Below are 13,641 nucleotides of genomic sequence, written 5' to 3' on the forward strand. Positions count from 1 at the left end.
CTCCTCAATAACTCGATACCCAAGACCTAGTAGTATTTTGCAGCTACCTCAACCTTTGGAAATTCATGCCTCGCTAAGTATTGTATTCTGTGTTTGGTAAGACTTCCCTGTCTTACCGAAGCCATCGGCAGAATGTTGTTCCGAATACCATCAACGCTCCTTTGCACGCCCTTCTTTTTTATTGCTTGACTTCTGGTATTTCTCTCCTCGATCTTGTCCACCTCGTCCATATCGGAGGTCCGATGCCATATTCTACTCTTGTTGGTTCTGATGACTTATTTATAACAAAGCAAGTAGCACGAAAGGGCCCGCGCCCTCTCGACGGTCTTGCGGAGCATTTCAATGATTTACACATCTCACCGGGCAATGTCCGCGAAGTCAGCCACCCCGACGACGCACGAATAGCAGATTGCAATTCTAGACATTCCGGAGCACCATGATTATTGTCCGTGTCTTTGCCTTCCCCATAATGCTGCCTCTTGTCTAGCAGACTCTCTCGACTCGGCCTTGGCTGAAGCATTGTTTTCCCTTTACCAGATCACAAAACTTGCCATACTCTCCGCTACGAGCCAACAGCCAGCTCTTGGAATGCGTTAGCAATGACCGTTCGGTTGCTGGTACCTGCAGGCTCAAACGCTGAGCTGTGAGATAGTATGTTCGACATTGCCAAAGCAGCCTCAGACCGCGCCGAAAACGCCTCGCAGGGCCCAGTTTACCCGGACTCATCTTTCTGGAATACACCCAGAAGGTGGACGTTTGGCAAAACTCAAGATGAGGGCACAAGTTCGAGGTGGACATTCGATGAGTCCAAGGATCCACATTCTGAGCATCACACATACAGCTCACGGCTGCCAACATCTGCTACAGCGTCTGACATTGTAAAACACAGCCTCGTTCTGCTTGGGTTCTCCCTACCGGTCGTGGTATTCGGGCTGGTCCTCAGTATACCCCAGAGGCGCAACGTCAGGACCGATTACTGGGCCAATGCTTTCAGTCACTGCAACTACGATGGCGACTTTACGCTCCACGACAGACCAACTTTGAGCTTGTGGAACATGTCAGGTCTCCTCATCATAAACGTCGCTTGGGGTACCATGTCCTTTTCAGCCGCCAAATGCATCGATGTCGTTTGGGATATCATGATCGGACGAGCAGGCCAAGCTATTCTTGCATGGGCTACCTTCAAAGTCTCATCACAGTATCTGGACCATGCCATGAGAGAAGCACCGGTCTCCTACGACACATTCGAAGCTTTAGCTTTCGTCCCGCCCAGCTTGGTCAACACGGCGAAACTAGCTGGAGATCTTTTGCTCTGTCGTGGCTGGCGGTCCAGGTTGGGTATACTGTGGATTCTCTGCAGCTCCCTGTTTGTTATCAGCTTTTCGTCACTCGCCTCTGCAATGTCAGGATACAACACCAACAGTGAAGCGGTCGTGGCTGGTAGTGGTGGCCGTGTGATAAACTATGCAGATTACCAAGTGGTTCAATTCGCTATCCATGATGCGTGGCGGATTGGTGAGCCTGCGCCAGTATTCATCACCGTTGGCGATGCATGCGTCCGACAAGGCTTTAGTGACGCCGACGACGACGATACTGGTAGCAATCAGGCTACCACTACTTACAGTCGACGCGGCCAAGACAGCCAATCCGGAACCGACGAGGATCCATTCGAATACGTTCCTTCCAACTGTTCCATGTTCTGGCGCACAGTTCAGTGTAAGCTTGTTGCTCGAATTTCGGCTCGATGGTGCGACTAACATTCCTGGCAGATATTGGCCTGTACGGCGCTGACGGAACTTTGAATTCGTCCAGTACGTTCATTTCGAATGGAACGAAATACAATCTAAATTCGCCAACATTGAACATCACTACCTCATATACGGCTGCTTCTCTCGAGAAACTTACGAACTACCTACACAATTTTCGTTCCACGTCCCCAGGAAGTCTGAAGTCTGTCGGCGAGCTGTCCAGGTCCACACTTTGGATCTTTGAAAACGAAACTTATTCTTATGATTACATTCTCGGCCATGGCACTTGTCAGTACAAACATTCACACAATTGGGGTGTTTCCTTCTTGTTACTATTCCTCACCACTTTACTCTTGGTGGTATGGGCTCTCGGGACGTATGGAATGTGGCTGTACGTTCAAAGGCACCCCCGAGGTGATAACATCAGATCAGTGGACGCGTGGCGCAATTCAGAGGGCAGGGGAATATACCGCTCCAGCTGGGACTTGGTTGAAGCCATAAAAAAGGATCTGGGTTCTGAAGCCATCACGCCAGACATGAGCGAGAAAGACATTCGACATCTGTTGAGGAGGCGGAAAGGCTCCTTAACCAGCCAATTTCAGGGCATTGGTGGAACAGACACGCTCTGTCAACAATCGGCGGCAGTACAAGATTTTGGCATGGCAGTACGGCTTCGCACGCGATGGAAGAGGTTCAACCAGTGGATGGATACGTTATTTAACAAGGATGACCCGGCAGTGTCTTTGGCATCACACCAGCCTGTCCTCGAGCGAGCTGACTGGCCATCGGGGACCATATCGACCATGGCGTCGTCGAGACCCTCATCGATGCTCGATTTCAGCAACCAAATCCCAGAGACAGGATGATGTCTTCAACACCATTGTACGTGAGATTTGGCGGAAGATAGCACCCTATGTATCAGTATTCATACGGAGTTCAAGATCCAGGTACCTTAGGCACCTATCCTGACTAAGCTTCACTAAATACTCGTACTCGTATACTGACTCTGGGCGGCTGTCGCCTCCTTCCGCCCCCCGCAATTTCCTTCATTCCGCCCCCAAGTGCAAACAAGCAACAACTTCCCTTGCCAGTCTCTACTACTGACTCTGTCTCTGTCCACACCTGCGCCCACGGCTGACTAGATCTGATCGCTCCTTGCCTATATTCCCATTGGGTATCACAGAATCCAAATCTCGCGACCCTTGAGGAGTCATGTCGTCTAGGTCTTCTTGTCAGGCTGCAACGCCGACCAGCAGCGAGATGGCGAGTCGAAACCTGAAATTTCGATTCCCATCGAGGCAGTGAAGATCTTACAACCCTTTATGGTGCGGCCTCGGCACGTAGCAAACCCAAGAGAGCTCCCGTGGACACCTTACCGGTGCTGCATCCTTGTGCATGCATATCACACCATCTTCATCACTGCCTGTGTGACATCTCTCCTGTTTTCCCGGGACACGAGTGGCCATGCCTCGTGCGGGGTTTTGCAGCTGCGAGACAGACAACCTATCACCCCAAGCCTTTGTTCAGGGGTCGATGCTCATGTGGTGGCTGAGCTGGCATACCTCCATGTGTAACGAGACCCGTGTTCCTCCTTTGCGGCTGAAAGCGCCGTGAGCATGTGCTCAGCCGGATCCAAAACCCCCCATGCCTCACGAGTCTGCCTTGCGACTTGCCTCCCTCCATCGCAACCGCAGTTGTCTGAAGAACTACAAACGCCAATGGCTTTGCAAACAGTTCGAGCTTATCGCCTGTCCAAGGCACAGCTAACTGCCTGGCTACAACATAACTTGGGTCCCGGTGATTATAAAGTACAGGTAGGCTATGAAGCAAAACCATCTTGATATGCCTTGGATAAAGTACTGATGCCCGAGCTAGCTTGTCCACGATCAGTATCAATTCAAGTACTCACGCCCACTCACCCGGGTGAGTACCAAGGCTGTTGCGCCGGTGACCCAAATTGTTGCATTTCTGACACAAGCTGCGCCACGCAATAGGACGAGAAAGACAAGATTGATGACCTTCGAAGTTAGCCACATCATCTATCGAAGCATAGCAATCTGCCAATCCCCAAGCCACAGCCTTCTCTTTGAATATTCGCCTTTCGTCGTCTCCTGTCTCGTGCCCCTTGCCCTGCTGAAAGTCCTCAGCATATCACAGCCTTGACGCAACAACAATCAAGCATCTGATCTCTCCACACCTCTCTCCGACGGAAGATAGTCTTGGGATTCTATATATCTCTTGCCCTCCACGACGAGGCTTGTCTTCCTGGTTGACTTGAATTCGCCAACAGATAACTCCATAAGGTGACTTAGTCAGCAACAACTCTTTCTTGCCACACTGAACAGTCTATGATCAGCACCAGTGACACGACCAGGTCGCTATCATTTTGCAATGGACACCTTCACCACCTGCCGGACAAAAGAGTATCCACTCAGCATTGTACATCCGATGGAATCGGCACACGTGCTGATTTCGTATCATGACAGACTCAAGGGGCTACAACCAAAACTCTTTGGGGCCGAAAACCGAGCCTGCGTCAATCTATGGCAGTGCCAGGAAGACGGCCAATTTCGGCATGCATGTGTACGCAACCTATCTGAACTTGAATCATACCTTGAAACCGAAGGACCAAAAGGCCAACTTCACCCTCAATGTCGGTTTGTATTCGTCAACGCACACAATGGGTCTTCCACAGAGAGGCTGAATATTACAAAGGACATGATGAGCGAAATTTTAAGCTATCATCAAGTCATGCCGTCATTCATTGATCTCATGGCTTCATTTGGTCGTGGAGCTCCATATGACTACCAGTATTGCGGTTTCAGAAGCGACATACGCCTGTCGATGAGGAACAGTGCCCTGGCTGTTCCCAGAATAAAGAGGTCAGGCCAAGTTCTGGAACTATGCTATAGTCTGCGCGCTGTTGAGCCCAGCACATCACTTCCGAATTGGCCATGGTCGATTAAACAGCTGGCAGTCTCTCATACGATTGACGTTGAAACTGGCCAGTCAACCTGGCTAGTATTCAAAGCTGATGACACGATCAAAGATCGTATCATGTCAGCCACACGATCAGCCTCTCTTCCACAGGTCAACGCCTTCCAGGACGCAAATGAGGCCCTGGCCTCTTCATTTGGCATTCACCTCATTTTGTGCCAATGGGCAGCCGAGCACTGGAGATGGTATGTCAACTTTCTAGAGCAGAAGGTGCAAGACATCACGCGTGTTAAGGTCTTCGGTGCGGTGGAGCCTCCTCGATCTCCTCGCTCCGCACGTCAGGCCCTTGCAAAGATTAACCCTGCCGCAAGATCAGCCACCTTCTCACTTTCCAAAACCCTTAGTCGCATCAGCACTTGGGGCTCAGTCCGTCAATCCTCACAACGATCAAGAGGGAGCGCCCCAGATCTCAGCGAACATGTCTCAACTCCTGGACTGTCAGAAAATAGTACAAACCAGCTATTGACCAAAAAGGAAGTTATAGAAGAAGACGAGGATGTTGGGTTTTCACTCGATGATCTTCAGCAAATTCAGCATATTGAAGAGCAAATTCAACAAGCCATGCTAGTCCAGACTACAGCTGTGAAGGTTCTCGAACAACTCCGCAACTTCTACCAGAGCCTCCAAGAACATCCGGAGTGGCATTTAAACCTCTCACCAGCGTCTAGAGGCAGTCTAACTCGATTCTGCAACCATATTGAGAACATCCAATTTGATCTCAATTCGCAATATACTAGATCGGAAACACTAGTGACACTTCTAGCAAACAGAAAGAATCTGGTAAGCAAAGATGAGAAATCCTTTCCGGTTCTTCATACTGATATTACCTAGCTTGGACAAATCTTGGAATGGCGAAGTACAGAAGCCATCAAGCTGATCTCCAGGCAGAGTCATGCCTCCACGGAGCACATGGAATCCATGACTGACGAAATGCGTGAACTTGCAGTCAAGACAAAGCAAGAGACTGTTTCCATGCGCATCATCACTCTGGTCACACTTTTCTTCCTACCGGGAACTTTCATATCTGCGAGTCGACAAGTCTCCGGAATCTCGTTACGGTATACTTATTGAAATATGCAGACCCTGATGAGTACTGATATTGTTCAATACGATCATTCGAAGGAGATCTTCTCAAAAGAAGCATTGAAGTTGTTTCTAGCCGTTTCTTTGCCCATGATGTTGTTCACGTTCTTGGCCTGGTATGCGGTCTACTGGTGTGTCAACCATAGGGAGAAGGTGGCCAAGTTCAAGCAGCAACTGCGCATGAAGTCGGAAGCGGCAGTCTAGGAAGGGCTTGACGAAACACGTGTTTCGTTCGGGGCCGGGCTCATCATACTTTGAACGTTCCCGCGCCTATCTGACGAGCAATATATAAATCTTGTTATCTCTTGCAGCTTTGACAGCCCGCTGGATCGGAAAGCGTAACAGAATCAAAACTAGCAGCGGTCAAGAGTGCGAAGCATTTGGACAGCACTTTCCATCTCGCTCGAAGTGCCGCTTATGCGTCGACCGACATTTTCTGCCATAGAAGCAGGAGATCAGAGGATCGAGACGCATTTGCCCCGCCGCCAGTACGACGACTCAAAAATAGTGTCCGAGCGCCGCTTTCAGTCTCGCTCCTTACAGCCGGTGAGGCTGAAGACCGTGGATTACCACACTCGTTCGTGACACCCATGTCTGCGATGCCTGGTCTAAACCCAGAACAAGCATGGCGCAAAGGCCAGCATCTCTCTGATTGCTTATCGAAGTCACCATCACTTGCCTAGCTGGCCAGGATAGCAGGGCTGTGTGACGCCAGCTCGCTGAGGTTCATGCATCTCTCCAACAGAGATAAAGTGCGTTGTCGCACTCGATGACAATGAAACTCGACCCATCCTGTCTTCTTCCAGCGCATGCGGACGCTGTCCTCTCTACTGGCCTTCCTGTCGTTTTAGACTTGTTTCCACTGCCCATGGGTTTCCTCGGTCTACCAGTGGCGCTATGGCTTCTATTCAACGCCGACAACCCACCCATAAGGCTGTCATTCTCGACTTGATAAAGTGGGTCGACGACAACTCTGTGAATGGCATCGACGCCGTCGGCGATCCCGCCCCCTTTATGCCGACGAAGGATTTGAGGGAACATCTCAGAGACAAAAATCGACTTCGAGATATTCTCAAGGCCTTGTTTGAGCCTGAAGAAGCACCCACGAACGTTTCACCAACCGCGATCCTCACTAGTTGTACTTCCGTCTTTGCGATACTTATAAGAATACAGAAAGGAGCATATATTAGTGAATTCCTTCGGCATAGAGTATTATTCGACCACCAACTCCCGTTCCTCACTAAACCGCCCGCATTTCCGTCCATTCCAAACGACGATTTCTACGATCGCTTCTGCAAAGAGCAATGGCGGTTTTGTGCCCACACCTTTACAGATGGTTACGACGATCTGCACATCCCCGACTCATACATTCTGCCGATTCTCACAACTGAAGCCCTCGATGAAGATGGGACGGCGGACGTGCAAAAAGTTACACTACATCCGGAATATGATAGAATTCAGCCGCCAACGAAAGACACTGAAGAGAAAGGAATAACTCGGAAAGTATCTTCCCCTGAGCACGATCTTATGTTGTAATGGCGTCCGCTGACACATATCCTAGCCTACACATACCTATGTTTTGAAATTATATCGGTCGAAGCGCTATGCCAGTGAAGAACTTTACAAGGCTGAGTCAGAGGCATTCATACATCTTCGAAACTCTCATGCACTGGGAAAGCATTTCATAGGCTACTATGGTAGCTTTACACATGGAAACACTAGGAACATCTTGCTGGAGTACGCCAACTATGGTTCACTTGAGACTTTCTTCAGTTCTGTTGATGCTCCAACTACTGGCGAGGATATTATCAGATTCTGGCAGTCCATGTTTGGAATCATTGATGCTGTTTGCAAAATTCACACCATCCCATCGCCGGAGTCGCAGAATGCAGCGCCGTTGTTCAATGGGTTCGTTCGCCTCATCTCTCTTGCTGCCAGGACTAACCTTTTTCTCCCAGTTGGCATCAAGATATCAAGCCAGAGAATATACTGGTGTCAAGTGGCTCAGGCGATGGAGAATTCGAATTCAAGCTTGCAGACTTGGGTTTGGCACACTTTCACAAAGTCAAAGTCAGGGCGAAGAGCCATTACAACGGAGCCATTTCAGGCAGAGACGTCGGAGGAACGCGCGAATATGGTGAGTTGCGCTATAATACCACAGATCCGACCAAGCTGAACGAACAATAGGTGCACCCGAGTGCTATCGTGGAGACGAATCTCAGAACCTGACAACTCGCAGTATTGGTCAAGCTGTCGACATCTGGTCACTAGGCTGTGTCTACAGCGAGTTTGCGCACTGGATAGCTCAAGGCAAGGTGGGCCTTCAGAAGTACAGGGACCGCCGTGTAGAAGTGACGAAAGCTATTCCCGATCATCTTGATCCGGGCTGTTTTCATGACAAAGAGAGAGTGCTGACAATAGTGTACGTTGCATTCCCCTCCACAATTCTAGCATGGTTTCCATTGAAGTTCATCTCTGACCAGTCCATAGAAAGGATTCACACGACGAACTTTTCAAGCACAGGCGAGTCGATGACTTCATGGTGAGACCAGTCATCAAGAAAATGGTTGAAGAGATGCTTGACGATGCAGACGGCCGGCCCACGGCAGTGCAATTAGGTTACAAGGCCAAAAAGATCATACAACAGGCGGAGAAGGACTTGCACGATCACGAACCTCACAGGATCATATCGCGGAGCTCAACAACCCAGTCTTGGGAGTTGAACCAAGAAAGAGGTATTCCTCAACGTTCATCTCAAGCAAGGCCACCAAAGGCGCACTCGAGTCATATCGCGGACAGCTACTTGGACAAAGCAGATCCCTTATCAACGGTGACAACGATTGAGGAGAGTCCTCCGATTTCGAAGGAGGGCAGTGCTGCTACGCAGCCGCATAGAGTTTCTGTACACAGCAAGGTGACTTCCACGTCCACACGCGACAACCCTTCATCAAGTGAGGGTGATCAACACCCGCCGGTCATGGGGAATGATCACCATGAGAACTCTTTTTCGTCAAATGTATCACCACCACCACTTTCCTCGCCCGGTCGCTCGAATAGCAAAGATGTGATACCACACATGACAATCAGCCAAGCGTTATTCTGGATCAGTTGTCAAAAGTACGATATGGGAGACATGGTGCCTCGAGAGCACAGAAAATACATGAACGAACTTGCCGACAGAGATCACGTGAGCTTGTTCAAGGTCCTATGCCTAGGTGATGATTGACATGAAAATCCGCAGGTATTTCTCATCGACGATGCAGCCACGATGAAACAACATTGGTCTCAGGTCTTGATGTTGACATTCATATTTGCTTCTTTCTTGAAGCGATATGATGATGACGGTATGGATGTATACTTTGCGTCTTCCAGGGAAGGCGTGAACTCCAAAAATGTGAAACCCTTGATGACAAGGGTATTTGGCCACCTTCAAAGAGACACATCCGACATTGGACAAAGCCTCGAAAGGTTGGTGACTACATATATCGACAAGATTGATGGGAAACAACGCAGGAGCCGGTTTCGTGGCACCAAGGAACCCAAGCCATTCTGCATCTATGTGCTTACCGACGGGATCTGGGAAGAGACCTCCAACGCGAGATCACCGATTAAAAGACTTGTTGATACACTAAAGCTCCATCGTAAGGATCCTACCCAAGTCGGTATTCAGTTCATCTTCTTCGGAAGCGATCAGCAAGCTCGAGAAAAGCTCGAGTGGCTCGATGACAATCTGGGTTTAGATATGTGAGTATTACAATCCATCTCCGGGTCGACGCGAAATCAAATTGTCCTGCTTCCTGGGCATCGGGCTAATTCCACAACTCACCAGGGACATTGTCGATATGGAACCGGCAGATGGAAACGTCTTGAAGATGCTGACTGGCGCGATATTGAAGAAAGTCGACCGAGTAAAGACGAACGGTCTCAACCAATGATTAATGTCTCAGGGCGAAAAGTTATATAGCGGCATCTCTCGTGTCTGTGTCTTTGTCCGTCTGTGTCTCGTCTTTTGTCCGGCCATGTGGCAAGGCGCGTCTTCTCTCCCTCCGCGTCACACTTTTTTGGATAAAACTTTTCCTTTCGGATCTTTCCGGCTCCTCCTTCTCCCTCCCCTTCGCCCTTTGCCAACCTTGGGGGATTTTGGGTAAAAGACGGGGGATTACGATTCATCCTTGATCTCCTGCCTGTCATGCTTGTCGGCACGGACGTGGTTGTTAAAGGTCCGAGTCTGAGCTGGACCCACGTGATCTTGATGACCTTGATGACCTGACTGATGGGGTGGCGAAACCGACCCCTTCATCATCCAAACCTACTACGGGTGCTGGTGTCACTTCCAACAGTCGAAGCAAGACGGGAACCCCGTCGACGGCACCTTGTCCTGCAAAAGTGTCGGCGAGACGCAAGGCTCCCGCCCGACGAAGAAGGGTGACGCCCAGGTATAGTTCGGGGGTGAACGTCGAGGTCTGATCGGGTGGGTCACCCTCATGCTCATTCATCCCCATCACCATCATTGACCTTGTCGACCGTGGTCGGACTTGGCCCGGGCAGGTCAAAAATGTCAAAATCGATACCTGGAAACGATACCAACCCAGTGCTAGTACCGATGAGGACGTCGAGTTGTGATTCGTGACGTTGGGGCTTTGCTTTGGAAACCATTTCCTGGCGTGCCGAGCGTGAGGTGGTCTTGTTCCCGAGAGACATCAGTGGTGGATATGGGTGTGGCTTGCCGAGAGAGGCCCAGTGCCCCAACCAGGTCAGACGACATGTAGTTCCTCATGTCAGACAGAAAAACATCTCCCAAAACCGTGACCGGGTCACCGGGTGCGTTGCGGACGATGATGGGAAGCGTATCTTGGTCTGTACCGGCTAGTTCGGAACTGTGATAGATGACTGTTTGCAATAGGTTCGGATCGTCGAAACCGACATGTTCATCGGGGTGAAGGCGAGTTTGAACACCGTTCTCGTCGTCGACAACGACCTTAGCAGGGCGTGATGTCGGCACGGCGAGACTCGCGAGGTTTGATAGGTGCCGTGTCGTTGTTGACTCGGTCGTATGTGTATGCCAAGTAGTGCCATGGACCGGTCCGGACAGCGGTGCAGGTGCCCGGGCTGCCGTGGCATGAGACGGGAACACAGGTGGGACGGGCACAGTGTGACGCGGCAGAATGACGAGGCAAGAAGAGACCTTGGGGGCCGACTTGTTCAGTTGAATTTGTAGATGCGGAAGTTGTCCCAATGGCATGCTTTTCGATCACGGTTGACGGATTTGTGGTATCCGTACAGGCCCCTGGTCCTGGATAAGTGATATTGTATGCTTGTGAATCTGTACGAGGCTCGCTGCCCATACGCCGAGGATGGACTCCACCAGTACTTGACGATGTCGATGCCTGAGGTACAGGCGTGATGATCCCATTGCAAGAACCGAGAGGACACAGGGCACCACAGCACATTGTTGGCCGAGAGATTGTTTGATTCTCGTCAAGTGCTTTGAAGACGGACTTGATGTCGATCGCCGAAGAGTATGGCGGTGCTTTCAGGACATGCTGAGCCGGAGATAGAGCATCCGCAGCGACGCAAGGGAGGGTCACCAAAAGGGACAAGATAATGTTTGACAGAGCCTTCATCTTGTATGAATAGAGAGGATGAAAGTCGTGTTGCAGAAAATCGAGAGGATTTGCAATTTATGAATACCACCTTCGATGAGAGGCCGATTGAGCGCTTCTTATAGCACGATACCACAAAATGTTTGTTGAGGAAATACTCTCAACAACGACAATGTCGTCCGAAGAATGCCTTGCCCACCCTCCCCCCGTGGGCACCCTAGGACATACTGTCTGAAGCGCCAACGACGAAGGCTCAACCCTCTTTGTGTAACCTGATATAGCTTTTGTTGGGGCCAGTATAGGTTCGTGTTTCGAGGGACGTCTCTTTTAGTCCATCTGGAGTCATGGTTGGAGGTTGATTTGATCCACCCAGGCTGGAAGGTGAAGCCGCGGCGCGAGGACAAAAATCCCATATGCCGTTCTCAGTTAGAATGCTTCCGCCGCCATAGCCCAAAATGGTCTTGTTCCCAAGGCATCATCATACATTTTGTACATCGCTGTTGCACCATCCCCTCAATTCAGTATCGCTCGCCTTGTATCAACGCCGTGCGTCTTGACCTCGGACAGTATGTTTATATCTAGTTCGATAATTTATTGCACTGTCACCGTCGTCGTCACCGTCTCCGTAATTATCTCTGTCACCGGGGCTGGGCCTTGGGCTTGAGCTTGCGTCACTACAGGGCTCGAGATTGGGCCAGACGTCACAGGAACAACGACCACGGGATCTGGTGTTGTGGTTGTTGGAGCATCTTGCTGCCCTTTACCTTCTATGCCGCTTGGCTGCACAGACGTCGTGATCGAAGACGCTGGATCTGGGAACGGCGATGCCGTAGACAAGGTACTCGGCCGCGGCTCTTCACTTGGCACATTCGTCTCAACAGGCAGAGGTGTTCCTGGCTCGGACAGTGCCGTCTGAGCAATGCTAATAGTCCCTAGACCTGGGGTGATTATGGTGGCTTCAGGGGTCAGGCTGGCAGTAGTCGCGGGCGAGGCAGTAACAAATACTACTGCGACTGAGGCCAAGGGCGACGAAGGCGATGATGAAGGTAGTTCGGTCCCTGATGGAGTTGCTCCCAAAGAGTCGGTGGACTGTTGGTTCTGTTGCGTCGACGCTTCGGTGGTCGCGTCCAATGAGCTTGTGACTGCCGCGGCAGTGACCTCGGCGGTGACATCGACGGTGGTGAATATTGTAGTTTGAACCTGGACAGTGGTGGTTGACGCGAAATCAGGTGCAGGTTGCGTGGTGATGGTCTCGGCTCGTGCTGGCGGAACGATGGCAGTGCCTGTTCCTATCACTGAAGAGGGATTTGAATGGTCGCTGGCAGACTCTGTCGCAACAACGGTGCCGAATGCAGATCCGAACGCAGGCTGCGTGGTGTCGGGGTTATTTGTTACCGTTGCTGGAGACGTTGATGTCTCTGACACTATTGCACCCCCGATAGTGGTCGATGGAGCTATATCAGTTGCCTGTTGTGTGGCTGCTGCTGGGCTGTCAGCATTCGAAGCTGCTGGAACCGTTGTTGTCACTGTTGTTTCTGACACAAGCGAGGCGCCGGCAGTCGATGATGTGGTTGTCTGCGTCAAGAAACTCAAGTTGCTAGTATTGCCCGCACCAACACCTACTGCTGGGACTTTTCCATCCTCTGATCCCTTACTGGCAGAGGTAGTCTCGGATCTAGGACTTGCATCCGTTGCACTCACTGCAGCTGCAGCTACTATGGTTGTAATAATGTCTGAAGATTCAGCCGCACCAGGGGCCGATGTTGTGGCAGGGGCAGTTTCAGTCAAGAAACTCAGATCGCTGATATTCCCTGCGCCAACGCCCACAGCTGGTGCTTTGCCGTCCTTAGAGCCACCGCCGGTGGGAGCTTTTGATGCTTCGGCAGGGGAGCTCGTTTGTGCTGCTCTCACTTGATCTCCTGGATCGGTCGGAGCTTGTCGTCTCCTGCGTCCCTCTTGCGAAGCGTCGATACTATGGACGACAACGTAGCGCTTTTGGGGTTGATTAACTCTGCGGACCGCGTCGCTATGCCTGAGAGAGAGAGTTAGTCGGGGAATCAGTATCAGAACAGGGAAGCTCACGTATAAATCGGGCCTGCCGATGTAAAGGTAATTAAAACAAGAAGTATCAGTGACAGTACAGCAATCTGCATGATGACGGCAGTATCCGTGATGGTCCGCAGTGATATTCAAAGAGAGATTAGCAGAAT

General features: G+C 50.7%; 7 protein-coding genes across 7 annotated transcripts; 4 read left to right on the forward strand and 3 right to left on the reverse strand.

The window, feature by feature from the left end:
* Positions 1–653: 653 nt before the first annotated feature.
* On the forward strand, positions 654–2,614 carry PV06_04454 (uncharacterized protein; the record flags this gene model as incomplete). Its single annotated transcript, XM_016405352.1, has 2 exons — positions 654–1,716; positions 1,770–2,614. The coding sequence occupies 2 exons, from the start codon at positions 654–656 to the stop codon at positions 2,612–2,614; spliced, it is 1,908 nt and encodes a 635-aa protein (XP_016263558.1).
* A 1,525-nt stretch (positions 2,615–4,139) lies between these two features.
* PV06_04455 (uncharacterized protein) lies at positions 4,140–5,816 on the forward strand (the record flags this gene model as incomplete). Its single annotated transcript, XM_016405353.1, has 2 exons — positions 4,140–5,525; positions 5,577–5,816. The coding sequence occupies 2 exons, from the start codon at positions 4,140–4,142 to the stop codon at positions 5,814–5,816; spliced, it is 1,626 nt and encodes a 541-aa protein (XP_016263559.1).
* A 3-nt stretch (positions 5,817–5,819) lies between these two features.
* Positions 5,820–6,171, forward strand: PV06_04456 (uncharacterized protein; the record flags this gene model as incomplete). Its single annotated transcript, XM_016405354.1, has 1 exon — positions 5,820–6,171. One exon carries the CDS (start codon positions 5,820–5,822, stop codon positions 6,030–6,032), a length of 213 nt encoding a protein of 70 aa, XP_016263560.1. The 3' UTR covers positions 6,033–6,171.
* Positions 6,172–6,206: 35 nt separating this feature from the next.
* Positions 6,207–10,341, forward strand: PV06_04457 (uncharacterized protein). The gene is made up of 7 exons (XM_016405355.1): positions 6,207–7,331; positions 7,390–7,736; positions 7,787–7,965; positions 8,016–8,250; positions 8,319–9,015; positions 9,070–9,572; positions 9,658–10,341. Exons 1-7 carry the CDS (start codon positions 6,726–6,728, stop codon positions 9,761–9,763), a joined length of 2,673 nt encoding a protein of 890 aa, XP_016263561.1. The 5' UTR covers positions 6,207–6,725; the 3' UTR covers positions 9,764–10,341.
* PV06_04458 (uncharacterized protein) lies at positions 9,792–10,336 on the reverse strand (the record flags this gene model as incomplete). The annotated part of the gene is made up of 2 exons (XM_016405356.1): positions 9,792–10,098; positions 10,142–10,336. The coding sequence occupies 2 exons, from the start codon at positions 10,334–10,336 to the stop codon at positions 9,988–9,990; spliced, it is 306 nt and encodes a 101-aa protein (XP_016263562.1). The 3' UTR covers positions 9,792–9,987.
* Positions 10,342–10,422: 81 nt separating the features above from the next.
* Positions 10,423–11,070, reverse strand: PV06_04459 (uncharacterized protein; the record flags this gene model as incomplete). Its single annotated transcript, XM_016405357.1, has 1 exon — positions 10,423–11,070. The coding sequence occupies one exon, from the start codon at positions 11,068–11,070 to the stop codon at positions 10,423–10,425; it is 648 nt and encodes a 215-aa protein (XP_016263563.1).
* A 593-nt stretch (positions 11,071–11,663) lies between these two features.
* PV06_04460 (uncharacterized protein) lies at positions 11,664–13,584 on the reverse strand (the record flags this gene model as incomplete). Its single annotated transcript, XM_016405358.1, has 2 exons — positions 11,664–13,463; positions 13,514–13,584. 2 exons carry the CDS (start codon positions 13,582–13,584, stop codon positions 12,023–12,025), a joined length of 1,512 nt encoding a protein of 503 aa, XP_016263564.1. The 3' UTR covers positions 11,664–12,022.
* Between the last annotated feature and the right edge of the window lie 57 nt (positions 13,585–13,641).

This window comes from Exophiala oligosperma, assembly GCF_000835515.1.
Source record: "Exophiala oligosperma strain CBS 72588 unplaced genomic scaffold supercont1.4, whole genome shotgun sequence".
Classification (NCBI taxonomy): domain Eukaryota; kingdom Fungi; phylum Ascomycota; class Eurotiomycetes; order Chaetothyriales; family Herpotrichiellaceae; genus Exophiala; species Exophiala oligosperma.